Source organism: Ursus arctos, unplaced genomic scaffold (genome assembly GCF_023065955.2).
Source record: "Ursus arctos isolate Adak ecotype North America unplaced genomic scaffold, UrsArc2.0 scaffold_22, whole genome shotgun sequence".
In the NCBI taxonomy this organism is placed as follows: domain Eukaryota; kingdom Metazoa; phylum Chordata; class Mammalia; order Carnivora; family Ursidae; genus Ursus; species Ursus arctos.
This window is the reverse complement of record NW_026622897.1, coordinates 15,013,707-15,039,741: the sequence shown is the minus strand read 5'-3', so window position 1 is coordinate 15,039,741 and position 26,035 is coordinate 15,013,707. Positions and strand designations below refer to the sequence as shown.

Below are 26,035 nucleotides of genomic sequence, written 5' to 3'. Positions count from 1 at the left end.
TGCATACCAATGCCACCTCTTGGTCACCTGCTCTATGTCACGCTCACCACGCCCATACATTTCGTTGGATCCTTAAAGCCATTTGTTATAATACTGATATTATAAAATACTGATACCATAAAAATATGATAAAATATTAAGTCCATTTCACAGATGAGGAAATAGGCTCACTGAGGCCCAACTACCTGTGAGTGGAAGAGCCCAGACCAGGTCTGTCTGCCACACAAGTCCCCTCCCTACCCTTCGTGTTCTCGCCTTAAGAGGAGGACCAGCCCCATCTCCAGCTCTGGTCCCCGATCCAACAGGCCCAAGCACACCACGGGACAGAGTGTGCTTCCGTTGCAACAGGAGGACTTGAAGTCGGACATCAGGAAGAACTCCCATCAGGGAAGGGTGTAGAACATTTTAGCAGTTTCCCAAGTAGGACCTGCTACTATGAAGACCTCGAAAGGCAGAAAGATTTATTTAGCCCCCTGCGTGAAGTTGTTTAAGGCAAAACCTTGGCAGGGACAGAGCATAATATACCACAGCCCCTCTCTCTGACTTCTTTTTGGGCGGTTCAGAGGCTCAGGCCCCCGGCTCTGGCTGGGCATGCCCCTGCTGCTGCCACCTGGCCCAGAGGGTCAAGCACAGTGTCGCCTTTCCAAGTACATGCCTTCATGCCCAAGTGCATTCGGTAGCCCTTGCCAGCTGGTGCCTGGGGCAGCATGATGGGCAGGGCAGGGCCGGGCCTGGGCAGGTGTGGTCCCCAGCTACCTGTCCAAGCACCGGTTGGTTCCGCAGTGAGAACTCAGCTACTCCAAAACCCCAGTCTTTGCTCCCTTTCCCTTCCCTGATGCCACAACGGGCTGGGAGGAGACCCAGAATGGGCAGGTCTTTCACCTCCGATGCCCACCCTGTCCTCCGGGGAAATGCTTCCCATTCTCTTGAGCAAATCTGCAGAGAACCTACGAATGTCAGCCGGTGAGGCCCTGAATTAGACACTGCCTGCGTAGAAAGCTGGAATCTGGTCTCCGGAGAGGTTATCACTGAGCAGACAGAAAAACAAGGGGCGTTCTCATTCTGAAAGGAAGTACAGTGTACAAAAGCCAGAGGACAGCGGCTCAAGTTCGGACCGACCGCTTTTTAGCTCTGCAGCTTGGCAGATTTCTCAACCACTGGGCCTCAGTTTCCTCCTCTGTGAAATGGGACCATCAGTACCTGCTCCCGAGGTTGGAAGGGAGAATCCTATGAGACCCTAAGCGGGAAACACTTTCCAGGGCCTGGTGTAGAGAAGGCGTTGTGGCAACAGGGGTGGAAATAAATAACTTGCTGCTAGAATTCTGGGAGGCAGAAAGCACAGACATTGTCCACCTGTGTTTGTTTTTAGGGATGAGGGAACCTACAAAGGAGGGGGGCCGAGCCTTGTAAAAACTTGGGGACACACTCCGTCCGTCTAATCTCTTTGAAGATGAAGCGTGACTGGAATGCCAGCCATTCTGAGGGGACCAGAGCTAGACAGAGCAAAGATGAAGAGACACAGCAGGACAGATTGTGTAAAATAAAATGCGTATTTTTAATTGCTTGAGTTCACATCTCATAAAAGGGGAAAAAAACAACAACCCAGCACAAGCCCTGGCCATCCCCCCGCCTTTCCCTGCCTTGAGTCAAGAACTAGTTCCCACCAGGCTTCCTTCGGTTCAAAGCGTCTCCCCGCCCTAATCCCCACCCCGACCTCCCCACCTCCCACGTCCACTGTGGGCACTGGCCCTCCCCAGGCTGGCGGCCTCTGCCCACTGCAGGCCTGGTAGGAGGCAGGGAGGGGGCTGGGAGACCAGGCAGCCCCCCCTCACCTCTGCCTGCCAGGCCTCCTGTTGATCGCGGCTCATTGTCCAGTTCTTCCCCAGACGATGCGGCTAGATACTGCTTCTCACCTTGCCCCTCTCTGCAGCCGCAGCCCTGCTTCCCAGACCTGTCTGAGCCTGTGCGCAGGAGGCGGGGGCCTTGGGCCAAAGGCCCGCTGAGCCAACACTGCTTCCTCATCATCCCCCCACCCTCCAGAGCCCACCCTTTCCCTGGCTCCCGCCAGCCCTGGTCCCCATGTCCCCTGAGGTGGGACAGACCACCCAAACCCCTCCCTGCCTCTCTCTGTCCTCCCTCGCTTTCTTTAGCCCCCCCCCCCCAACCCCTGGACTCACTCCCACACTTCCCAGTCAAGCTGCTCCCTGCGACGTGTCAGGACAGGGCGCCTTGGTTCTGGTCCTACAGGCTCCGGCTCTGCCCGCCCTCAGTGGGGGTGGGGCACGTGGGGAGGATTTGCTTTGACCTGCTTCTTTAGGCTTCCTTCCCTCTTCCACCCGCTCCCCAAGGGAGCAGGCTGGGGTGAACTCCAGAGCACCTCCTGACCGCACCCACCAAGGAGCCCAGCCTGGGGCTGCTGAGGCCTCCTTGGGGGAGGGGGCATGGGGGAGGAGTGGTGCCCATCTCACCTTCGTCTAGGCCTTCTCCTGCTCTCTAAGAACTAGACACAGGACACCAACCTACCCTCCGAAGACTCCTACCCAGAAGCCTTCACTCAGCCAGGGGTCATTGCTAGGATGTCTGTCTTCTTCATCCCTTTGGGACCAAGAAAGTAAAAGAAGGGGCTAGAGACTTGGATTCTGTCCTTGGCTTCTCAGTTAGCTGATTGCATAGCCGCAAGTCCGTCACCTCACCCTCCCGGGTCTCATTTCAACATCTAAGAAATGGGTGGCCCCTTCCTTAAATCATTCCAGAATCTAGGATCATCAGGGTAAAGAGGGCTGGAAGAGCCGAGCGATGGGATTAGCCCTGGCTGGCCAGACTGGGGAGCAGAGGAAGGGGGCCTCCCGCCTCCCACTGGGGGCAGTGGAGCTGGATGCTGCTCCCACATGAGGGGCCTCTCAGCCTTTCTCCTACGGAGAAGCTTCCTTTGCACAGAGTCACGGCTTTCTCCAGGGAGCCTTGCTTCTCCTTTGATCCTGAGCTTCCCAAGAAGTCTTGATTAAAGAATCCCAATGACCGGAGAAGTTGGCAGAGCCCCACGTCCCCGAGTGTGCTCTCTGAGAGCTGACTCTAGCCTGGCTCGCAGGTTGCTGAGCAGACACGGGTTGGGGGTCCAGCCCCGTACGGGGCGCTGGGGCTTCAGAGATGGTGTGTGTCCCAGAGCCCAGCACTGTGCCCCCCCGCCCCCCCAGAGCTGGTGCTCTGGGAACCTGAGTACAGAGCTGGTGGCTGTGCAGGTGGGAGTTTTCCACGGTGGCTGGCGTGGACGGTGGGGACCTGGGAGGGACAGGAGAGGAAGCTGGGAACACAGGCGGGGACCGATGGTAGCTCAGGTCGACCTCAGACTCAGCCCCGGGCAGGGGGGAGCTAGGACTCGTGTGACGAGATCCGGTTTGCCTTCAGACCCGCTCGGCAGTGCGACACGGACGACCCTTGGCCAGCCTGGGTCTGTTGCCAGGCAGCAACAGTAAGACGTCTCTTGGAGGACTTTTGTGAGGATGAAAGGAGGTTTGGTGCCTCACAATGCCGCTTAGATAGTGAGTGCTCCTTAAAAGTTCGCTCCTCTTAGTGTAACCGGTGCCAGGAGTCCAGATCCGAGATGGAGCGTGTCTAAGCTCCCAGTCAAGCCGCAGTAAAGATGCGGAGGCCAAGGGCTGTGTTCTGGGAAACTCAGAGGAGGGAGTCCACGGGATGGCAAGAGGGGACAGATGTAGTCCGGCCCTGGGAGGGAAGAGAGTGAGGGAGGAGCGGGGAGGAGAAGAGCTCAGTGGGGCACGGGGAGGGTGAGTGCCCAGTTGGCAGCCGGACAGGCAGGATTCAGGGCCCTCGACAGGGAGGCGTGCTTGAGGCCGTGGGGCATGCGGAGCCAGTCCTCTCCCACCCCCGTCTGCTCCCTCCCCCCATGGCGCCAAACCTACAAGGCACCGTGAAGTTCAAGGGGCAGATGTCTCCTCCGTCAGTCCCTCCCCAGCACTTCAGGATGAGGCCCGTGGGTGTGAGCCAAGCAGGAAAGATACAGGTGGTAACTCAGGAGACGCCCCATCCAGCTCTTTCCCTCAGGACCAGAGAGGAGAAAGATCCACAGCGAGAGGTGGTATCGAGGCCATGGCCTTCCAGGGCTTTCTTTCCACCCCCCGCCCACCACTATTCCCTTTCTACACCTGGCTGCCTCCTGGCTTCATGAGCTATTTGCTTATCTACTGACCCAGAGGCAGGGCCTTTGTAACCACAACAAGAGAAACAACCACGGTACATTTCCAGGGCCCCAGCGTCTGGCTGAGAGCTGTTCCCCAGGTGCGCTCACGTCCATTATCGCATTATTGAACCATCGAAGGCTGAAGTCACACACTCCCACCCCTGTTCTTCTGGGGCCCAGCTCTGCCAGCTCCTTCTGTCCCCATCCCCAACAACTTCTTGGCAACCTTTGGTGGTGCTGCTTTTCTCCACATCTGTTTCCTCATCTATAAATGGGGAGCTCTTAGGCCAGATGGTCCCCATCTCAGGGACCCACCAGCTGAGAGATTCTCAGGCTGGCCTTTCCTCCAACCCCAGTCTCTCCCAAGGCCTCATTCTGAGTTCTCTGTCCCTTTGACTTTCCTGTCTATTTATACACAGAATTCACCCGCAACATTTCAGTTTTCCAATAGAATCATTAATTACCCCAGGAATTAAACCCAATTAGCATTGTGGGGGCCTTTCTGAGCGAGGAGCCATTAGCCGGGGTGAAAATGCACAGGGGCGAGGAAGAAAACCCACCCTTTCCCAGCATTAAAAATGAAAGCAGGAGACAGCACAGCAAAGCAGAGGGCCCCAATTAAAGCAGGGGCCTCGCTCATTAAGCTAATTTGACATGCTATCCCGGCAGCCTCTGGTGGGGAGCCCGCCGGTGGAGCTGGCTGGGAGCTCTCTGTCCAAGCTCTCTGCTCACCTTGGGCACTGAGTGGGCCCCAAAGTACCCCCTCCAGGCCTCCAGTCCCCAGCTCAGGGAGGGGTGTGAAGAGTCTCTGCTGATTTTTCATTAGCACCTGCTGCCTGCTTCCTGGGCTTCGGGGCAGCTAATAACCCAGAGTAAGTGGGGCTGGGCGGGGGTGTGGGGCGGCGCGTGCCAGGTGGGAGAAGCAGGGATGAAAAACGAGAATAACAAAAGCTGCCATTTTGGGGGGAAGGACGGAGGTTGGCCATCACTCTCCTCTTTGGCCTTGGGGCTGAGGGACTCCCCTCCCAAGATGGTTGTAAAGACTGAGATTGTGTAATTAAGTGCCCGACACACCAGAGGTGCCCAGTCAATTGTGGCCGTCATGTGCGTTTCCGGGGCTTTGGCATACCTGGTCCTCCCAAGGCCCCAGAGGCAATGGGGGAAGATGGGACCACCAGCATGTTCCAGGTAGAGAGTCCCAGGGGCGGAAAGAGGAAGACCCACAGCCAGAGACTGGCAGAGTTCAGACTAGGAGTCAGGATGTATCACTCCTGGATTGGGAGGCAAAGGGAACAAGGAAGGATGGAGGATTCATGTCCTTGAGGGGCCCAGTAACCTCCCATTGGCTGGGAATGCCCTGGTCCCAGCCAGCGTTGTTATCCTGACAGGAGTGGGGCTCAGGGGCTCAGCCTCACTGGGAGCCAAGGTGAGGGGATGGCATCTGCCCTCCCAACAAAGAACCCAGTCCAACCCCCATCACCTTGGCCGCCAACAGGCAAGGGTCCCATGTGTCGAGTCCCACCCTTACCTGTGATTCTGGGGCTTGGTAGGCGTGTGCCGGTGGTTCGTCTCCCGAAGGAGGGGAGAAAGGGAGGCCATGGGCAGCCCATGTGGCGGTGAAGAGCCTATCATCTCCCTGAACGGAGCCTCGTGGAGACTGCGCGTATTGAATCTGCTTCATAGACTGTGTGACCTTAGGCGGGTTACTTGGCCTCTCTGTTTCCTCATCACTGAAATGGAGACAGTAATGCTACCTGGCTCCCGAAGTTGTTGTGAGGATTAGGTGAGTTAATATAAGTAAACACTCAGGCCTGGGCCTGGCACAGATACGTTATGCACATGCGTTAACTGCCCTTGCCATCCGTGGGCAAGGGTCCCTCAAGGAACGTCATCCTTCTGTACGTTCTCCTCTTGGGAGGGAGGGGAGCCGGTGAGACCCCCGGCTTCTGCTGCTAAGTGGATGGGCCCGGTCTCGGGCCAGTTGAAGGTGGCAGGTGCGGATCCGCCCCTCCCCCACCCACCCCCCTCTGCCACCAGCCACGCCGGCGCTTTCAGGGCCATGATGATCAGTGTGGTGGGCAGGGCAGACAGGACATGAGAAGGAGAAGGAGAGGGGAAGAGGGGAGGGAGGGGCAGCAGGTGGCCCGGAGGCTGGGCTGCACCCCTGCAGCGGGGCACTGTGCCCCACTGCCTACGTGCGCGCTGTCTCTGCTAGGCAGGACGGAAACAGGTCCTGGCACGCCGGGCCCCTACCCAGTGACTCCTGAAACCCCAGCAAGTCTGAGCTGGAAACGGGCCTGGGTGCGGCTCCTGATAGATTCATGTTGGGCAGAGCTTTGGCAAGGAGGAGGGGGTGGAGAGTAGAGGAAAGACCCCCACACACACACACTCTTGAAACTCTGACGGGGGAGCCAGGGGAGAGCGGGGAGGGCTGGGAGCAATGGCCAGGGCTTGGGGTTTTCACTCCTGCCTCTTGGGTCCCCTCATCCCCTATGCCCCTGCGCCCTGGGGCAGGAAGAAGACAGGCTGTGGCAAGGGCAGGGACCTGCTCCCCCTCAGCATTTTGCCAAGAAGAGGGTGATGATTTCAGTGCTGAGAAAGGAGGGAAGGGAGGGGAGGAAGGCACGGCGACAGCCTGAGGCGGGGAGCGCATTGAGGCCAGGCAGGACGAGTCCTCGAGGACCCCAGACACCCTCCCTCCATCCTCACCCCAGTCACATGAGGCGGCCTTGCTTCAGGCCCATTTTATGGGTGAGAAGGCTGGGTTTCTGGAAGGTTGTGGGACTTGTTTGTGGGTCCTACTGCTGAAGCTGGAATTAGCAAGACAAGCTACAAAGTGTGGGTCCACCCACCACCCCTTTCAGCCTCCTGGGCGCCGGGGGGGGCCCCGGGGAAAGGCACAGCCCAGGGCAGGCTTTCCAGGGACCGCACTTGTCCACAAGGGCCTGCTGTGGGTGGCACGGGGGTGCGGGAGGGGAAGAACACGCTGGTGTGGGAAGCCCAGTGCCCCTGACAGGCAGACCACCCACACTGGGGAGGCCTTCAAGCTGAGCCGGCCTCTCCCTGCAACATGATGTCAGGACCCTTTGGCCACCTCTCTTCCTGTGGCCACCCCAAGGGGGAGGACTATCAGATAGAGAAAAAAAAAAAAACTGAGCCAGACCGCCTTCCTCCTGGGGTGTCGCCAAGCTGAGGCTGAGTTCAGACCTGGGGTGAGCTGAGATTAGGATGGAAATGATGGCCACACATAGGGTTCTGCTGCTTTCTGTGGTTAAAGCCAGGAAGAGGTGGGCACTAGGGGTAGAGTCATAACCCCGGTCTTGCGGTCTAGGTTGGCATTGACATTGAGATTGGGCTGGGGCTCGTATTGGGGTTTACACTGTGGTTGGGGAGGATGCTTTCGGGGTTAACGCTGGGGTGGGTACAGTGAGCTGGGGGGTGTTGCAGCTGAAGCTGGTGTCATCCGAGAGGTTGGAGGGGTTTGAGGGACTCAGCCCCTGTGGCTTCTCTTTGGAAGAGAAATCCCATTTTCCCTTGCGCCTTGGGCTGGGGAGAGCGTCGGGAGGGAGGTGGCAGCCGAGCCAGAGCAGAGCTGAGCGTGGGGGTCTGAAAAAGAGGTAGGTTCTGAAGGTGAGAGAAGCGCCATGGAAAGACCCTCCCTTCCCTCTTCCCTAAGCTCCTGCTCACTTCCGTTGTGATGCTACCCAGAGGTCGCCTGAATTTGTGACACTGGGAGGTACTCCCCCCCCCCCCCCCCCCCCCGCAGGGCTTGGGTCCTCCCATCAGCCCAGGGAGCTTAAGGACGGAGGGTTTGCCTCCCCCTGCTGGAGACCCTGCCGGCGAGGTTTCTGGGACCACGCTCTCTGCTCCCCAGACTGTGCCCAGTGAAGAGGTTGAATGATGGCTGGAGGGCATCAGAGAAAGCCTGAAGGCCGCAGCAGAGCTCGGAGGGTGGCAAGGAAGGCTTTCTGGGGGGATGGAGACCGCCCCGAAGTGGGAGGTGTGACCTGCTGGAGGCTGGGACTGGATCGTGGCAACTGAGACATTCAGGAAGGGCTTCACGGAGGAGGGGGCACGGAGCCAGGGGAGCGGCTCCTGCCTCATCTCCACCCTCCCTGCCGGCTTTCCCGGTACCTCCTGTGCCCAGGCCCCGAGCCCCCTGTCCCAGTGCTGCCCGCAGAGCCTGCAGAGAGGGTCCCGGGAGCTCGGGTCAGGCCTGCTGCGGGTCTTGTATCATCTGTGCCACGAAGGGATGCCGCCGAAGACCCGGCCCTTCCAGCCCTGCCTGGGAATGTTCTGTCTAACTTGAACCTTGGGCTGCCGTCGGCGGCAGCGTCCAGGCCCACGAGTGCCACCCCAAAATGAAAAGGTGTGCAGCCTGCAGCGGGCGGTGGCTGCTTAGACGGCTTCAGACGCAGGTGGAGAAGACGTGGTCTTGGGCCCTGATCACGGGCGACCCGCCCTCCTATCCCTGTGCTGTGGTGCCGGGCATCTTCACAGAGGTCCTGGCCTTCAGCCCTAGGCACTGCTGAGACCCAGGCCTTCCAGGGGGGCGGGGGGGTGCTCAAGAGGCAGTCACCACGCCTCTATCCCAGTGTCCCCGTTGGGATGCGTGTATGCGGCCTCCCGAGTGACATGGTTGCTTCTCACTGTCCCGCTAGCCACGGTGCCCCCGGGCCACAACCCGAAGCCTGGACGGCACCAGGAGGAGCCCCCAGAGGCACCAGGCAGAGCTGCTGGCCCACGTGGAGGAGCCTGGCATGGGGACGTGGGGACGGGGGTGCTGCAAGCGACACCTGCCAGCCCAGGGTGGGACGGGCACAAGGGCTGATTGTTGTAGGGTCCGAATGCCACAGGGAGGGGTGGCATGTGCGTGCATGCGTGTGTGTGCGTGTGTGTGTGTGTGCACGTGCACGGCGCCTCCTGAGGCCGAGAGGCCGCACCACCTGCAACGGGCCGCCTGCATTAAAAGCAAAAAGACAGAAGAGAGCCAGGCCTGGGGTGAGAAGAGCAAACGGCAAAACTTAATGACTTTAATATGAAAGAATTTGCCACTAATTAAGCACAAACACTCCACTAATGCAGGGAACACATGTTGTGGATTTCACTTAAGCAGGAACCAAATGAGGTGCGAACCTTCCGAAAGGATAGCGGTTTACCAGCCCGAGGAAGACGCTGCCTGCCTCGTGTCTGCTCTTAGGAACAGACGGCCTTGTCTTCGCAGCCTCCCCGCCTCCCTGCCCAAGGCTCCCAGCCGCGCTTCCCCTCGCTGTGTCTTTCCTGCCCTTCTGGCCTCTGAGGACACGCGCCGCTCCATGACCCTCTTTCTGACAGCACAGGGCGGTCGGCTCCAGGCTCGCCGGGGCCTCTGGGCCTCTCCACCTGCCTTCCGCGAGCACACACCTCACGTCCCTCCCGTAGAGCCGGCAGCAGGCTCTCTAGGCAGAAAGGCCTGCACCCCTGCTCTGACCCGCCTCTGGGCCCTCTACCCCAGGACCCAAAGCAGTTGCCCTCTGGAGAGCCCCCAGCCACCCCCCTCCTGCACCCAGCTTGCAGGGTCTGCCCTGCCATCCCTCACGCACACCCTCTCCTCTAGGCCAGTGCAGGCCGTTTTGCCCCGCAGGGAACTTCTGGCAATTTCTAGAGATATTTTTGGTTGTCACAACGGAGGAAGGGTGGGCAGCACCCTGCCTGCTAACCGCCCAGCAGCACACAGGACGGCCCCCACCACAAAGAATTATCAGGCCCTCAATGTCAATAGCGTCAAGGTTGAGGACCTCTGCTCCGGGACAGCGGCCTCATCAGAGCGAGGGCTTGTGCAAGATAACCCGGTGGCTGACAGAGCCAGAATGGGAGCCAGCTTGCCTGATCTCCAGGCAGCTTCTTGCCCCGCGACTATAGTAATTATACAACCCGTTATGTAGCAGAACTATGTGCCAAGCACTGTGCTAAGAGCTTATAGGAATTATCCCACTTAATCCACGAATCAACTCAAGGCACCAGCACTATAATTGTACCCATTTCATACATGACAAAACTGAGGCACAGAGAGGCTGATGCAGCTTGCTCAGTCACCCAGCCAGTAAGCGGCACGTGCAAGCCCAGGCCCATCTGAACTCAAAGTCTTCAGGGATGAGTTACTGGCTCACCATTGTCCCCTTCACCCCGGCCCCATCAGTCTCCCGCCCAACCCTCCCCTCTTAGAATGAGCCTCCCTGGAAGCAGGCAGGATATCCCTGCCCGATGCCCTCCCCTCTCTCCCCTCCCCGCACAGGTCCAGCCCCCGGGCTCGGGTACAGACAGCTGCCTGGAGCCGGACAGGGCGTGGGCAGAACCGGGCACTGGGGTGGTCCGACAAGTCCCTTCTGGCAAGAGGCAGGTCTAGAGACTTCCACTTCCAAACAGGTGGTGAACATCAGCACAGAACCCACAGGACTGAGACAATGCATATGTTGATACCGAGCTTTTAAGAGGTTCCCCTGGGGAGGCCGAGGGAATTCTCCCTCTGTTTTCATGGCAGCCCCCAGCCTCTACCACCCCCACACTAGCTCTCTGAAGAGGCCGCTGCCTACACTCCCCGAAATGTGTCATTAAGGACGCACCCTTGCTGAGGGGAGCCCTGGCTGACGTGGGTGTCTGCTGGGAGACGTGTCGTCTGTGCCAGTGGGGTGGACAGGGTTGGCGTGGGCTGCAGAGCTGGGACCTGTGTCAACCCCAGACTTAGAGCTGGGCGCTTCGAGGCCCCAGAGGGCTGGGCCAGGAGAAACCCAGGCTGTGTCGGGAGGGGTGTGGAGCTGGGGGGCGTGCAGGCTTCGCAGGGCTAAGACCTTGGGAGCAGGGCCTCCAGCCGCAGCTTGCTTGGGTGAGAAGAATATTTTTCACCTTTGGTCTAGAGTGAGGAAGGAGGCAGGGCTGTGTGCTAGGAACTGGGGCAGAGGAGAGAGGAAAGGAACCAAGAAGCAATGAGTAGGAAGCAAGCAGAGAATGTGGGGTTGTGGGGCAGCCAGAGGTGTACCTTTTGGGGTGCAGCTTCCTGGTTTCAGTCAAGGAGAAAGTTCTGGCCCTGACCTGCTTGCCTTTGGTGCAGACATGAGGCCTCCCCTTCCAGTGCTGTCCTCCTGCCCTACCTCTGACCCCGTGCCGTGTCCTCCTGTGTGGGCCCTGCCCTTGACCAACATGCGATTTCCAGGAAGCTGTTCTCAGACCTGGGAGATGGCTGGGCCGGGCCTGGAACCCCAGCTGGCTCGTAGCCTTCTCCACCGACCACTGGGGCCCCCTTCTGCCTACTGTATGCCCAGTCCTGGCCTTTGCCCTCAGGAGGGGAGTTGCTCTAACAGATGTGTGCCCAGGTACTGGGGCCCTCGGGGTGCTGGATACCTCCCTCGGGGGAGGGGGTGTGCTCCAGGAAGCCTTCTCCTTAAAATCAAGGCTAAGGTCACTCAGGAAGGGTGAAGAGGACTGGGGCAGGTAGCGGGGTATGGGTTTTTAGCAGAGGGAGTAACTCGGCAGGGTATTGTTCGATGGGGCAGGAGAGAGAGCGCTGGGAGAGGAGAGGGCTGCAGGCCCTGGCGCCCAAGATGAGGTCCAGAGCCCAAAAGGACTTTGCACTTGATCCTGAGGGCTGCAGAAAACCCATGGAAGGATATTAAATAGAAAATGATTTATGTTTTAGAAAGTGGTGGATGGGTTGGGGGAGAGCCTGGAGGCAGGTATGTGGCCTCGGCGTTATGCTCCAGCGGGGCTGGGGTGAGTGATGACTGTGGCCTGCGGAGGGGACACGGTGGCAGGGATGAGATGCTGAGCGCAAAGGTGTGAAGGAAAAGGTTTGGTTTACTTAAAGGCGTGGGAGTGGGGGGAGGCGTGTAGAGTCCCGGCCTGGGAGTGTTGGGAAAATAAGGAAGTGAGACTCTGCTGGCGGTGGGGGACACGGAAGGGACTGTGCTCATGGGAGGGGGCTTAGGGGGAGTCTGGATGGGGGCCAGTGGGGATGGAGGACAAAGAGGAACTCAAAAGCATATAGGAGCTAGCGTCTGTCAAGCTCTGTGACTGCATGGATGTGGAAGAGCCCTGGGCATGCCCCAGCTCTGCTGCCGTGCAGCCTGGATTTTCCTGGCACTCCACTTAATCTGGGAGGTCTTCCCGGAGGAGCAGGGCAGTATACAGAGGTGCAGCAGCCACTTGATAGAAAAGTTCTCGAGTGTGATCCAGGGACGGTGCAGAGCTAGGACAGTGCAGAGAGAACCAGACAGGTGATGTCCAAAGTATCATCTTCCAGGGTCATGGGATCCACCACTCTGGTTTTACAGAAAAGGACGCTGAGGCCAGGGGTGGGAACTGCCTACCTTAGGCCATATAGAAAAATGTGACCAAGTAGTAGGGGCCAGAGACGTCCTCTCCTGATCTCCACTACGTACCCCTCCTCCCCACCACCTGGCCAGAGGAAATGTGACAAGTGCAGGGTCCGCAGTCCAGAGACAGCCAACAGATAGAGTCTGAAGGCTAGCTGGGGGAGGGGTAGCACTGAGAGGGGCTCTCTGTTCCTGGGATGTCCAGGTGGAGTCAGGGGCTGCTCGGGACTGGCCCTGCCCTGGGCCTTGGGGATGGGGCAGCCAACAGGAAGCAGGCCTGTGGACCCAGCCACTTGCTCCTCGGCGGGAGAAGGCAAAACCCCACTCCCTGATTCATCCTGTCCCCCAACCTGTCCTGCCAGGTTTCGGAGAGAGATGGGACTTGCCAGAACGGCCCCCACCACCGCCACCACAACCCCGGGGCTTCCACGCCGCTCTGGGGAGCGGGCCGGCCCAGCCTGTCTGGAAGATACGGGGCTCCTTCTCGGGGCTTTTCCCAGGCTGCCGCGCCCCCTCCTCTCCCACGCACCACACTAGCCCGCCCAGGGCTCCGGCGCCAGCCCCACAGCCCATCATTAACCAGCTCTGTGTCGGGAGTTGGGGGCGGGGGGGGGGCATGAGCCAAGAGGAAAACATCGGCAGTTTCTGTGACCCCAAATGAGGGGCGGAGGCGCCTGGGTTTGGACAGTAGCAATTAGCCCCTGACTGTGGGATCATGGGATGTTATCACCTCTGCGGGCAAGGTGGATGCAGCAGGGACTCGAGGCCCCAGGACTCCTGGAGCCATCCCAGCAGGCACTGCTCCCAGAGAGAGTCCCCCGGGGCCCACTCCCACGGGGCAGAGTACCTGCGGTGTGGGAGGCGGGGGCCTCAGTGAGGGGTGCCTTAGGGGTTTGGGGACAAGGACTGGGTCAGCTGCTGCTTCTGGGTCCTCACTGAGCCCTCTGACCTGGGTCACCCTGGACCCCGTCCTGGGCGCAGAGGGGAGTCTGAAGAGTGGAGATGGCAGCCTGGGCTCTAGGGAGCTCCCGAATAATGGGGAAACCTGCCTGGGGCATAGATACGAGACAGGACAAGTTCAAAGGACCTCAGTGAGAACCCGGCTCATGTGGGTTCTTGCTGGCAGAACGACTGGGTCTGGGCGACACTGATTGGCAAAACCTTCCCAGAGGAGGGGACCCTAGAAAGGGGATTCCCTCCTGATCATACCCTCTTCCTTGCCAGCCTCTCCCCCAGGTGGGTTGGCCTTGGCATCAGAAAGTGAGGATCTGGCCAGCCCTGGGAGTTGACCTTTGGGGAAGTAGCTGGCTGGGAGGAGGGGCCCTGTAACCTTTAGGTCACTGTGCTGACTCAGCAGGGTATCGGCTGGAGGCCCTATTCCCCCCCCCCCCCCATAGGTGAGTCATTCTCATTTACCACTAAGCTGGTTTCTAACCGGATGTCCTCTTCCTTTCGGTTTTGGGGTGGTGGTGGGGAAGGAGATCCCTGGAAAGCCCTAGAGACGGATCCCGAAGGATTTGGGTGTCAGAGAAGCTCTGGGAAAGGAGCCCAGTGCTCCTCCCCCAATGTGCCCCCCGTTTCCTCCAGGCCAGGTCTGCCCCTGCTGTCCACCCGACTGAGGGTACCCAGGCAGGGTCTCAGGAGAGGGGTGGGGGACAGAAGAGGTGGTCTGTGCCAGAAATCCCAGAACCCCTCCTTTACCTGTGTCCTCCCCTTCACCCGCCCCCATGGGCCCAGTCCCAGCCTGCCTGGCCAGGGAGAGAGGGGTCTGAAGTTTCAAAGGGTGGGAAGGGAAGCTGCTCCAGGTGGGTCTGGGGAGCAGAGTGCCCCCGCTTCTGGGCCACACCCCACTGCGTGGGAACCCATGGCCTCAGCCTCGGATTAGCTCCGCGGGCAGGGCAGGCGGGCCGGGCCCTGGGAGCAGGTTTGTCGACCACAACTGAGGAGCCTTTGTGTTTTGTTGCTGAGCTCGGGGCTTTTGCAGGTCCCTGACGTCTCGGAGGCCGGCCCAACGCCTGCCTTGTTGGCTCAGCACTTCTGGGAAGCCACGAAGGCAATCCAAACTGCCCAGCCTGAGCTCTAATGGGGAAACCGAGGCACTCGCGCACGGGTCCCAGACCATGGGGCTCATAGGATGGTCGGGGAGAATATAGGTGGTGCTTGAGGTCAGGAGATGGAAAACACATTCCTTGATATCCCTGGGATACAGAAACCTCTCTGCTGAGGGCAGAGGTTTCCCAGGATCTCGCTACCCTTCTCTCCCACCTCTCTGGCTCCCTCCTGCTCTGTACGTCCTGCAGACGCCCTCCCCCAAGCTCCCACTGGGCTTCACCCCTGGCCCCCACAAAGCCCAGTGCAGGGTGGCCTGCAGGCACTGTGGCTGCATTTTGTAACCGTATTCCTGCCATTGATCAAAAGGAACAAGAGAGACTCTGAGATCACATTCCGGGAGGGACACCACCCAGAATGGTGCCCTGGGGAGTTAGATTGAGAATGGGCGTCCCTTGTAAAAGGGCAGAGTGGGAAGAGCACCGGGCTGGATGTTTCTCTTCTGCATCCCCAAGCAAGGGACCCAACCCCTTGGGACCCTGGACTCCTCCCCGGTAAAATGATGCATCACGTGGTCCATCGAGCCTCCAGGATGCTGCCGTTCTAGTGGTCCTGGTTCCCACATCTGGGACAGCCCCAGCTTCTCGTGTAAGATCGGGCCTGTGAGGAAGGACAGCAGCCCGGATGGCCTGGGGCACCAGAGAAAGTCAGCGGGCTGGGCTGCGAGCCGTGATGCGGTCAGCTCCACCAGAGGTCGAACCCGTGCCTTCCCTCTCACTCAGGGATTCAGTCTGCTGGGAGCCGGGGGGGACCCACACTGGGAAACGCACTAGACACACAGGCCAGGAGAGCGAAGGGATACAGATGATGAGGAAGGAGGTGATGATGATGATGGCTACTGCCATTTACCCCACGTGTAATTCTGTCCGAAGCGTGCTAAGCTCTCTAGTTTCATGTGTGCTCATTTAATCCTGAGAACAGCTGCATGGGATAGGTACCACTGTTGGGCCCATTTTACAGATGTGCAAACTGAGGCACACAGAGGTCAAGTCATTTGCCCAAAGTTTCACAGCTCGGACGTGACAGAGGGAGAAGGCAAAGCCTCGCTGTCTGGCTCTTCACGAGCCCCCCTACTGCCCAAAGCGGGGAGGAGATGGGACAACCCTTTAGAGGGTGGGAGGAGCTCAGGCGGTGTCAGAGAGACACGAGTGTCAACTTCCAGATCATCGGGGCCAGAGCAGTTGGTGGAAAAGCTTGGACAGGCCTGTCGTCCTGTTTCTGCCCCTCTCCCGGGCCTTCCAGATGAGGCTTATGGTCCACGTCTTCCTGCACAGAGGAGGGCCCTCTTCCTGGGTTACTGCCCTGATCCAGCCCTTTCTCTGCCTTTTCAGTGGAGATGCCCACTGCCCCATTCACTGCAGCACTCCGAGCCTGCTGGCCGCTCACAGGAGGTGCGCGCCCCTCTCCGAAGGCCTCCCAGTCTGCCCGATCTAAAGAACGAGGGACATCTGCCCAACCGTGCATCCTCGGGCCAAGAGTGGCAGCCCCAAGCCAGAAGCTGGGGTTTTGGGTCCCTAAGCCTGGAGTGGGGTGGAGGGCGAAGTGAGGGTCTTCAGACCTTGCAGGTGTCCCCAGCCCCTCCCAGTTCCAGAACTGTGGGGGCAGGGAGTGACCCCAAACCCCATACCCCAAGAGCTCCCTTGTGCCCAGTGGACTGTGGACAGAGAGGCCAACATCAAAATGAGTCCGCCTGCTCCTTGGGGGTCCTCCCCCACTCCAGCCTGCCCACTCGTCACTAGGGCAAAAGGGACAAGAGCCCAGAGAAGGGCTTTCTGCACAGTGAGCGGGGCCTTAACCCCAAAACAGACACCGTGGGGGGGAGGGCTGCCTCGATCTGGTTAGGCACTGATGGACAGGACAGGGCCGCTGGGGCGCCCCAGCCCCTTGCAGCGCCTGCCCCGCCCCCACGCCCAGGCCGCTCTCCGCGATCTTCCCTCCTGGCATTCACAGCTCTGGAGGGTGAGGTCACTGCTGAAGACGCGGCACGTGAATGGCAGCGTGTGTGCCAGGCGCTGAACCCTGCCTGGCCCCACACCTGCAGAGGAGTGACAGGAGATGGGGTCGAGGCCGGCGGGTGGGCCGTGTCCCGCGGTGGGCCCCACGGTGCCCGGGCCCTAATCCTAAGACGGTTCCAGGTGCCCATACCCCAACCCCCACCCCCAACCTATGGCCTGAGCCCTCCCAACTGGCTTTTCCTGTTTTCTGGCTTTGTGCGGTGAAAGTTCCCCAATTATACCCCCATTATCTCAGCTGCTGGGCACCCTCCAGCAGGTTGGTGAGTGAAGGCTGGGGAGTGGGGGAGGGAGCACCCACTTACCCTTCTGGGAAGGCCTAGGGCCTAGCTGCTTGCCAACTGGCCAGTCAGCAGGAGCGCTGGGCTGTCTGGCCCACTGACCTCACCGTGGGACTCTGTCTGGGGTGGGGCCCCAGCGGGGCTGGACTGTGTTCAGGGAATCCGACACAGGCAGAAGGGAGCCCAGCCTGCTCCCTTATAGAGGAGGAAAATAGGGCTCAGGAGGGGGACGTGACTGGCCCAGCTCGAGATGGTGCTGAGCAGAACCCAACTCTCCTGACTCCCTGATGGATGCTTCCTCCATTGGACTTGAGCCAACCCACAGTGCTGTCTGCCCAGGGACACGTCAGAACCCCACAGACCGGCCCAGGGGACAGCGGGAGGGGGAGGGGCGGGGTACCCCAGTTGGGCCTTGAAGGGTCTGTGTGGATGTGAACAGGCATGTGATGCGGGAGCATCAGGGAAGCTTCCAGATCATGGCAAGGGCCTGGCTCGAAGGGCCCAAAGACCTGTTTATTCAGCAAGCATTTTTGAGTACTTACTGTATGCCAAACACGGAGGATACTGCAGGGACCTAGAAGACATGCCTGTACCCCCAGGAGGGGTTGGGGACAGCAGCTTTCACCTGCCACGGTCTTCCAAGTGCTCAGAGGAGTGTGCCCTGCTCTTGTGTCTCATGCAGGGGCAAATAGCCCCAAGTTTCTAGTCTTGACCCCCAGGCTCCTTTGGGGGACCATCGAGGCCATCCCCCTGCCTCAGAGTCAGTCCAGGGCCTGATATTGATATTATTGATGGCGCTCAATAAATTGAGTGCCGTAAGGATGTGACAACATGAAGTGTATGGAGGCACGGCCAGTAACAGACCTCGGGAATGAGCCCCGGGGAGACCCGCCGGAGGGGATGGCTGCCCCGGGTTCAGGGTGTGGGCGAAGCTCAAACAAGCCATTCTAGTGGGAATAAAGCCATCGGTGAGGAGACTAGGGGGAATCGATTCATTCATCCGATGCCACTGATCGCTCCCTCCTTGCAAATCTCTATTCTCATGGGTTCCGTTGCAATTTGTGTGGCAACCAGTATCTACTGAGCACCTACTGTGTGCCTGACGCTGGGCCGGGCACTGGCGATGCGGCGATGGGAAAGACACAGATCCCACTCTGGTGGAGAAGTCAAGGCATGAACGACCACATTCCAAGGCAGAATATCTGTAACGCAGGTGGTGGGGAAGGTCTGTGCAGCTTCCCAAAGAAGGTGGCCTGAGTGGGAGATCCACTTCTAGGGCCTTCTAGGGCCTTCTAGGGAACTGCATGAGCAAGAGTCTAGGAGTGTTAGGAGGGAGAGAAGGAGGAGGGGAACATGAAACATGGCGTGTTCTGAGGAGGGGCCCAGTCTGATGTGGTTGAGGCATCTTGTGTGGAGAGATGTGGACAAAGAGGCAGGGCACAGATGAGGGGGATGTCGAGTGCCAAGACTAGATTTTGAAGGTAGCCAGGAGCCTTGCACAGCACCAACTTCTCCCCGCCTGGCTGGGTGAGAGGGACGGAGCCAGTGTCCGCCCCCCCCTTCCCCAGGGCGTGGGCACTCAGCCTTAAAGGAGAAAACCTGTGGGGGTGGCCATGATGGCGGCCACCGTGAGCATGTGGGCAGCGCTTCCTGTCTCCTGACACACTTTCTCCTTAGTCCCATTTGGTTCTCCTAGCAACCCCGTGAGGCGGAGGACTGGATTTTATGCCCCATTTGCCAGAAGGGGACTGAGGCCCAGGAAGGTGACGTGGTTGGTGGCTCCCAGGAAAGCAGTGCACTCGACCCTCCTCACCAGCAACAAGGGTGGGGGCGTGTGTTGACCGCCATGAGGCGGAACCCACCACGTACCCCCGTGAAAAGGCAGCTTGCGGAACAATGTGTACCCTGTATGATTCTGACTGTGTGAGGAAAAGATGGTCGTGCAGAGAAATAGAAATAATGCAGAGAGAAGGGGTAGAAGAGGGTCGTCCTACGAGATTATCAGTGGTATTTCTGAGTGGCAGGATCCCGGGCGCTGCCGTTTTCGTCTCGGTATTTTTCAGCATCGCCCAGAGTGATTTTATTACGAGCAATCACTGTGTTTATGCCCCGCGTGAGAAGAGCGGTGCTGCTCGCGAGAGCGGAGGGCGCCCCGGGGGCCGGGGGGCGTGCGTGGCGCTGACCGCCCCCCGCGTCTCCCTTGAGCAGGGCCGCACGCGCAGGTGGTGCAGGTGAACGACTCCATGTACGGCTTCGTTGGCACGGACGTGGTGCTGCACTGCAGCTTCGCCAACCCGCTGCCCGGCGTGAAGATCACCCAGGTCACGTGGCAGAAGGCCACCAACGGCTCCAAGCAGAACGTGGCCATCTACAACCCAGCCATGGGCGTGTCGGTGCTGGCGCCCTACCGCGAGCGCGTGGAGTTCCTGCGGCCCTCCTTCACCGACGGCACCATCCGCCTCTCCCGCCTGGAGCTGGACGACGAGGGGGTCTACATCTGCGAGTTCGCCACCTTCCCCGCGGGCAATCGAGAGAGCCAGCTCAACCTCACCGTGATGGGTAAGCGGGCGCGAGCCCTCCCTCCCTGCCTGCGCAGGGGCCTGGGGCCCGGGCTTGGCCATCCTCGCCGTGTGCCTCCGTGGCCCCGGACCCTCTCCTTGGGGCGGCAGGCTCCCAGCGCTCCAGGCACGGCGCCTCCGGTCCCTTCCAGCCAGGCTGCGCAGAGCTGGGGGGGGCGGGGCTTAGCTGCGGACAGAGCCGAGGATCAGGATTCAGGTCGGAGCCCCGCCTGGGGGCTTTGTGGGTGACCAGGAAGCAGGCAGAAGGTGCAGACACCACGGTAAGAAGAGCCGCGTGAGCCGCTTGCCTTGAGCAGGACAAAGAGCCAGGGCACAGATGAGGGGGGTTGACGGAAGCCGGTACCAGCCGTGGAGCAGGCAGGACGTGGGTTAGACGTGAAGCAGTCCCCGGGAGAAGTGCTGGGAGGGGTCGGGCACAGCACAGCCGAGAGGCGAGGATGGCCGGGGGGGCGGGGGGGGGGGGTCCTGGGCCCGCACAGCTCGGTCGAGGCGGGAGAGCTGGTCCCATGGCGCCCTCCGCTTCCCCGCAGCCAAACCCACCAACTGGGTAGAGGGTACCCAGGCAGTGCTTCGAGCCAAGAAGGGGCAGGACGACAAGGTGCTGGTGGCCACCTGCACCTCGGCCAATGGGAAGCCTCCCAGCGTGGTGTCCTGGGAAACACGCCTGAAGGGCGAAGCGGAGTACCAGGAGATCCGGAACCCCAACGGCACGGTGACCGTCATCAGCCGCTACCGCCTGGTGCCCAGCCGGGAAGCCCACCAGCAGTCCCTGGCCTGCGTCGTCAACTACCACATGGACCGCTTCCGGGAGAGCCTCACCCTCAACGTGCAGTGTGAGCAGGGCGGCGTGGGCGCCACTGTCCCCTCCCAGCACCCCAGCCACACCAGCCCTCCCTCCTCCTCGGCTTCTCTCTCCTGCTGCTCTCCCCCCCCCTTCCTTCTCTCACCCCTTGAGCCTTCCCCTCCGTCTCTGTTCCTGGGGGTGCTTTGGCCTCCCTCCTCCCTTCCCCCATCTCCTCCCTTGGCTCATCTCTCCTTCCTCAGTCTTCTTGCTGCTTCCGCCCTGAAGGTCGGTGATCCCCACCCTTCCCCTTTCTCTCTCCCTCTTCCAGCTGTTTCCGTGTCACTGCTACCCTCCCTCCCTTCCCTGTCTGAGGCTCCCTCCCCCCAAGCCCTGCTCTCCTGACCTCCCCTTTCTCAAGCATCATCCCTTGCCCCACAGACGAGCCCGAGGTGACCATCGAGGGGTTTGATGGGAACTGGTACCTGCAGCGAATGGACGTGAAGCTCACGTGCAAAGCAGATGCTAACCCCCCCGCCACCGAGTACCACTGGACCACGTAAGTGCCCACCTCCAGGAGCATTAAGTGGGGAGGAAACGGGTCTCGGTTCAGGTTTCTCAGCAAGAAGGAGAGGGGCCGCGAGAGACCCCAGGCACATACACCCCCACGTCTGACAGCATTAGGGTCAGTGGGACAAACCATTCTGCCGGAGGGGGATTCCCTCAAATCTGCCTGCCTTCTTCTCCCTAATAAAGAATTTTGTCGTTTTCCTTTGGTGATTCAGTCTGAGTCACTCCCACCTCAGCCCCCAGTATTTATTTTTATCGAGGTGTCCCCAGGGAAGCTGGCTTTCTGGAGCATCCCAGATCTTTCTTTGTTCCCGTTCCTTCTCCCCAGCACCCCCAGATTCTCAGGGAGGGCAGCCGTCAGCCCAGCATGCCTGTGTCCAAGGCATGCTTGTCCCATATCCCGTCACCTGGTTCTTGGCTTCCCAGTCTTTGAGCCTGGCTCTCAAAGGGTCCAGTGTGCCCCTCCAGCCGACTCTTGATGACCTGAGCCCAGGTTCTTCCCAGAGAAGAGCTGGACGGAACACGTAGAAAGATGGGCGTGGGAAAGCCAAGAAGCAGGTTGACGTGGATGGCCAGCAGATGGCCGCCCACACTCTGTCCATGCTCTTTCTCCAGGAAGTAACAGGCGCTGGCATGGCCCAGCTAACTCTCACCTTCCATCCACTTCTGGAATCAGAAGTGTTTCTGAAGGTGCAAGTGGCCAGGGCCGCCTTGCTTGTTACCCGAGCAGCTTGTTAAAATACAGATTTCCAGGCCATGGCTCCGCGGTTTAGCTTCAGTAGATTCAGGGTGAGGACCCAGACGTCTGTATTATTAACCAGCAACCCAAGAAACCAGGAATCTCCGGAAGAGCACTGTGCCGGGAGTCAAAGACCTGGCGAGGGCTCCAGTTCTGTCACTTACAGCTGTGTTCCTTGACCTTGAACTGGGAGTTGCTCATCTGTTCCGTGGGACCAAGTACCTTCCTATCCTGTCTGCATGTCAGTGCTGGGACCCATCCAGTGTGAAACACAAGAGATTATTGTTGTGGTTGTTTGTCCTCCTTCCAAGACAGACCCTGCCCATTATTCACTCAGCAAAAGGGCTGGGAGTCTTGGAGGCAGGTGGGTGACACCGGGGCAGCTTCTGGGCCCGAGAGTCCTAACCCTCTGCCCTGTCTCCCCATCCCCGCAGGCTGAACGGCTCTCTCCCCAAGGGCGTGGAGGCCCAGAACAGAACCCTCTTCTTCAGGGGGCCTATCAGCTATAGCCTGGCAGGGACCTACGTGTGTGAGGCCACCAACCCCATCGGCACGCGCTCGGGCCAGGTGGAGGTCAACATCACAGGTAGGAAGCTGCCCCTTGCCTGGCCTCTCTCCCCCGACCCACAGCTTCCTCTACTGCCAACGCCCCCCCCCCTTTGCTGTGTCATCGCAGGAAGTTTGTGTTTCCTCTTCCTCCTCTAGTTTCCCCTTGAGCTCTGGCCATTGGCCTTGCTTTGCTTTTCTCTTTCCTCTGTTATAAGGCTGTGTGTGAGACAGGGTGACCCCCAATCAGAGAGGGGTCAGGGGGAGGCTCCAGCAGGGAGAAAGTAAGTGCCGTTGGCAACAATGCTGCAAGGGGGCGGGGGGCAGTGGGGGACGGTGTCAGTCTGCCCATGTCCTGCAGTGCTGGCTCGGTGGGGGTGGGCTGGCAGGTGGAGCTCATCGGTTTCTGCGGTTCAGGAAACCCACGTGGGCAGCAGGGCGAGGCCTACCTCAAGCAGGGACACTGGAGGGAAAACAAGGAGGTGGCCCAGAGCCATGGTGGTCGTGTGCCCTCAGCTGAATTGCTGGTTTCCCTGCATTTTTCTCTGCGTCAGCAAAGATGAGGACATTCAGCCTCCAACCTCTCAGGACCAAGGGAGGGAGCACAGGAACTAGGATGTTCCGGGGGAGGCATCCCCATGAAAGGAGCATGGGCGTCAACGTCAGACAGCTGGGACGTGGACAGGTCCTCCTCTGAAAATGGGGGTAAGACGAGGTGCCTGGAAGGCTTATTATCAGAATTTTACAAAATGTGGGCCGAGGACCTAGCGCAGACCAGTCTGTCAATGAACGGCCCGTGCTCTATGATTACTAGCTCGCTCTCTAGCATTATCATGATTACTGGAAGGATCAAAACAAGCCAGTAGAGGGGTACAGCCGCCATCCCACGTTCACAGCCGGAAGAGGGGGTGTCTTTAACGTGGTAGCTGAGCTGCTCGCAGGATAAGAAAGTGACAGAAAGAACCGCCTGGGACAGGGAGTGGTGTCATGCTGCTGCTGAGGTGGACAGGAAGTGACGTCAGAGGGTGCGTGTCCCGCACAGGAAGTGACCTCACGGAGCTGTGGAGCCAGGCTCGGGAGTGTAGGAAGTTGGGCCGTGCTTCCCGGGCAGCAGGCACAGCACTTGGGCGCCCTGAAGAGGCCTGAGCTCTGGGCCTGGGTCTCAGAAGTTGGAGACCTCGTTTGTGGGTACGTCCCAGGCACAGCTGCCCAGTGAGCAGCCTGACGGCGTCCGGGGTCTGCACCGACCTGCAGTGGGACCTGCAGTGGGCCATTCCGTCCCACCCTCCCCAGGGGAAAGCGGAGTCGCTGGTCGTTTGCTGCTGTCTTCACCTCCCTGCCCTTGGCTCTCCGACTGGTTGAGGTAGTAGAAGTGTCTGGGATGGAGCCTGGCCAAAGCTAAGGCAGCCCATCCCCCAGGCTGGGATTCGGGGGGGTGGGGGGAAGGGCAGAAGCACACACTTGTCCCCTCCTGGAGAAAATGTGGGCCGAGCTCAGTAGGAGGAGGGCTCTCACAGGGGCCCGAGCTCTGGCCGTGGGGCCACGGGGCAGACAAGGGAGCGTGACCACGCCACAGCGAGGCATGTCCTCGGAGGGACAACACAGACGGGCCTCAGTGTGTGGTTCTTCCTGGCAGTCTGTCATACAGAGATCATGACACTTAGCTCAGGCCGGAGGCCTGCTCCACCGGCTCGCACACACCGAGCCCTCCCTGTGTGGGGGTACCTTCCCCGATGGTGGCACCACCACCACCGCCAGCCCGTCGCCCTCCAGCACTGAGGCCCTTAGGGGAAACTGCGGACTGGGAAATCAGGGGAGGAGGCCAAGACACCTGGGAGCAGTGACCCCCACCCCCATCATGATCCTACCCTTGGCATGAGTGGACCATCCAGAGGCCCTCCTAGGCTTATGGGGCCAAGTGGTGCTACCCAGCCCCAGAGGCAGGGCTGGGACGGCAAAGTCAGGGCATCCCTTCTCCCAAAGCAGAGGAGGACGCAGGATGCCCGTGAGTGCGGGCTGTCCCTCAGGGAGTCACACCAGGTCCAGGAGCAGGGAGGAAGGGAAGGCGGCACTTCCAGGCCCCGGCTACAGAACAGAGAGGAAAGAAGGCAGCCGTGGAGGGGGGCCGTCTCCCTGGGGCTGATGGCTCCCTCCCTGGGGCTAATGGCTGCCTTGGTGCTCCGGTGGGATCTGGGGTCAGGCCTCGCTGGCCTTGGGGGCCAGGGGACCAAGCTGCCCAGGGCTCCAGGGGGAAGAGGCACAGAGCCTGGCCTCCTATGCTCCCCAGAGGTACGGAGAGGGACAGGGGTGGTAACCAAAGTCACACACACGGGTGGGGAGAAGGGCCTTGCAGAAGGACCCTGCTGTTGACAGCCCAGTTAGGCAGAAGCCAGGGAAGCGTGACACTCACTGAATCATTGATGGGCCCAGAAGCTGTTTAGCTGGCCGTCCCGAGGGAAGGAGGGAAGATCTCGCAGCCCCTCCGGAGGGCTCAGCCAGGAAGCCCGCACCTTTTCAGAGCTGTGTGTTCTTGTGCTCACGGACAGTTTCCGAGCAGCCGCCAACACCACCAGCCCTCGCCCCGCATCAGCTAGTGTCTGGCGTGTTCTCTGGGGGCCCAGTCCAAGGGGCACAGCCATGCCCTGGGCTCCAAGCCCCACTCGTCAGGAGGGAATGCATGAGCAAGACGGATAAGTGGAAATTTAATTTTTTATCCTGGCCATCCATTCGGGTAATAGCTTTGCCCTGGGCGCATCTGGAGAGGAAAATGAGCAACTGGGGCAGGAGGGGGAGGAAGCGTGCAGCAGGGTGTGTGCCAAAGACATGTGCGTGTGCAGGGCACGGCACCCGCACAGACACACTTTAGCACGGGCTGCTGGGGGCCCCAGATCCTGGAGATGGTGGCAGTTGAGTTGTTCCTACAAGGAGGTGTGAGTGGGCAGTGATGGAGGGTGGGGGTTCGCGGGCAGGGGGTGCTTGTGGGAGGAAAAAGGTGGGAGCCGAGTGGGCAGGAATGGAAGGGGTGGGGCTTTCTCTGTGTTGTTAAAGGGGAGTCTCTGAAGGGTTCTCAGCAGAGAAGCGGCACGGCGAGGTAGGTGGCTTAGAGCAAACATTTGAGAGGCTGGGTGGGTGGCACCAGGGGACCAGCCAGGGGCTGTCCAGTGAGGGTGTTCCTAGTGGGAAGCAACAGGCCTGGGCTGTGGCCACGGGGATAAAGAGACAGACTCCCCAGAATTTGTGCGTACATGTCCGCAGGGCCTGGGGCCCTCACAGGGGCCCATTTCCAAGAGCCGAGAGCTGAGGAACAATTTCATGGGGTTAGCGCAGTAGTCCCGAAACAAACCAGTGAGCTCCCCTCCCTTCTCCGTCTGGGGGTGATGCAGAGAGCGGGGAGAGGTGCTCAGGGTATGGCCTTGACCGACTAAGGAGGCCAAATGGGGCAGCGTCTGTCCCTGGGACCGGGGCTGTCAGGACGAGAGTCTCCAGGCCACTCCAGGAGCAGAGCAGGGAGCGTGTCTGCCCCGGTTCCCACTTCTGGTGAAGTCCGGGGCTCATCCGCTGGGGATGACCACAGAAGGTAACCGGTCTCCCTCTTAGACTGCGAGTTCTTGTCGCCAGGTGTGGGTGGGGCTTCGGGGTCCATCTGGAACTGAGGGTGCGTGTGAGCCCGCAGGGCGCAGGCCAGGGCGTGAGTGCGTGCCTCTGAGCGTGTCAACAGGCCCTGGCCAGCGGGCGGGCGCCTGTCTGCGTGCTGAGTGTGCAAACGGGGGGCCGGGCTGTGCGGTGGGCAAACGCGCCTTCCTCCAGGCTGGTGAATGGCAGCGTGCTGGGGAGTCGGTGCAAAGGCAGCTGCATCCGGGCTCCCAGGGGGA

At 60.0% G+C, this 26,035-nt stretch overlaps 1 protein-coding gene across 1 annotated transcript in view; it reads left to right on the top strand.

The window, feature by feature from the left end:
* NECTIN1 (nectin cell adhesion molecule 1) overlaps window positions 1-26,035 on the top strand; it is a 63,144-nt gene that overhangs the window by 28,054 nt on the left and 9,055 nt on the right. The window contains exons 2-5 of the mRNA XM_026505558.4: window positions 19,157-19,507; window positions 20,058-20,360; window positions 20,750-20,867; window positions 22,052-22,203. Coding sequence (XP_026361343.1) covers window positions 19,157-19,507; window positions 20,058-20,360; window positions 20,750-20,867; window positions 22,052-22,203 — 924 coding nt within the window. The remainder of the gene's footprint in view (window positions 1-19,156; window positions 19,508-20,057; window positions 20,361-20,749; window positions 20,868-22,051; window positions 22,204-26,035) is intronic.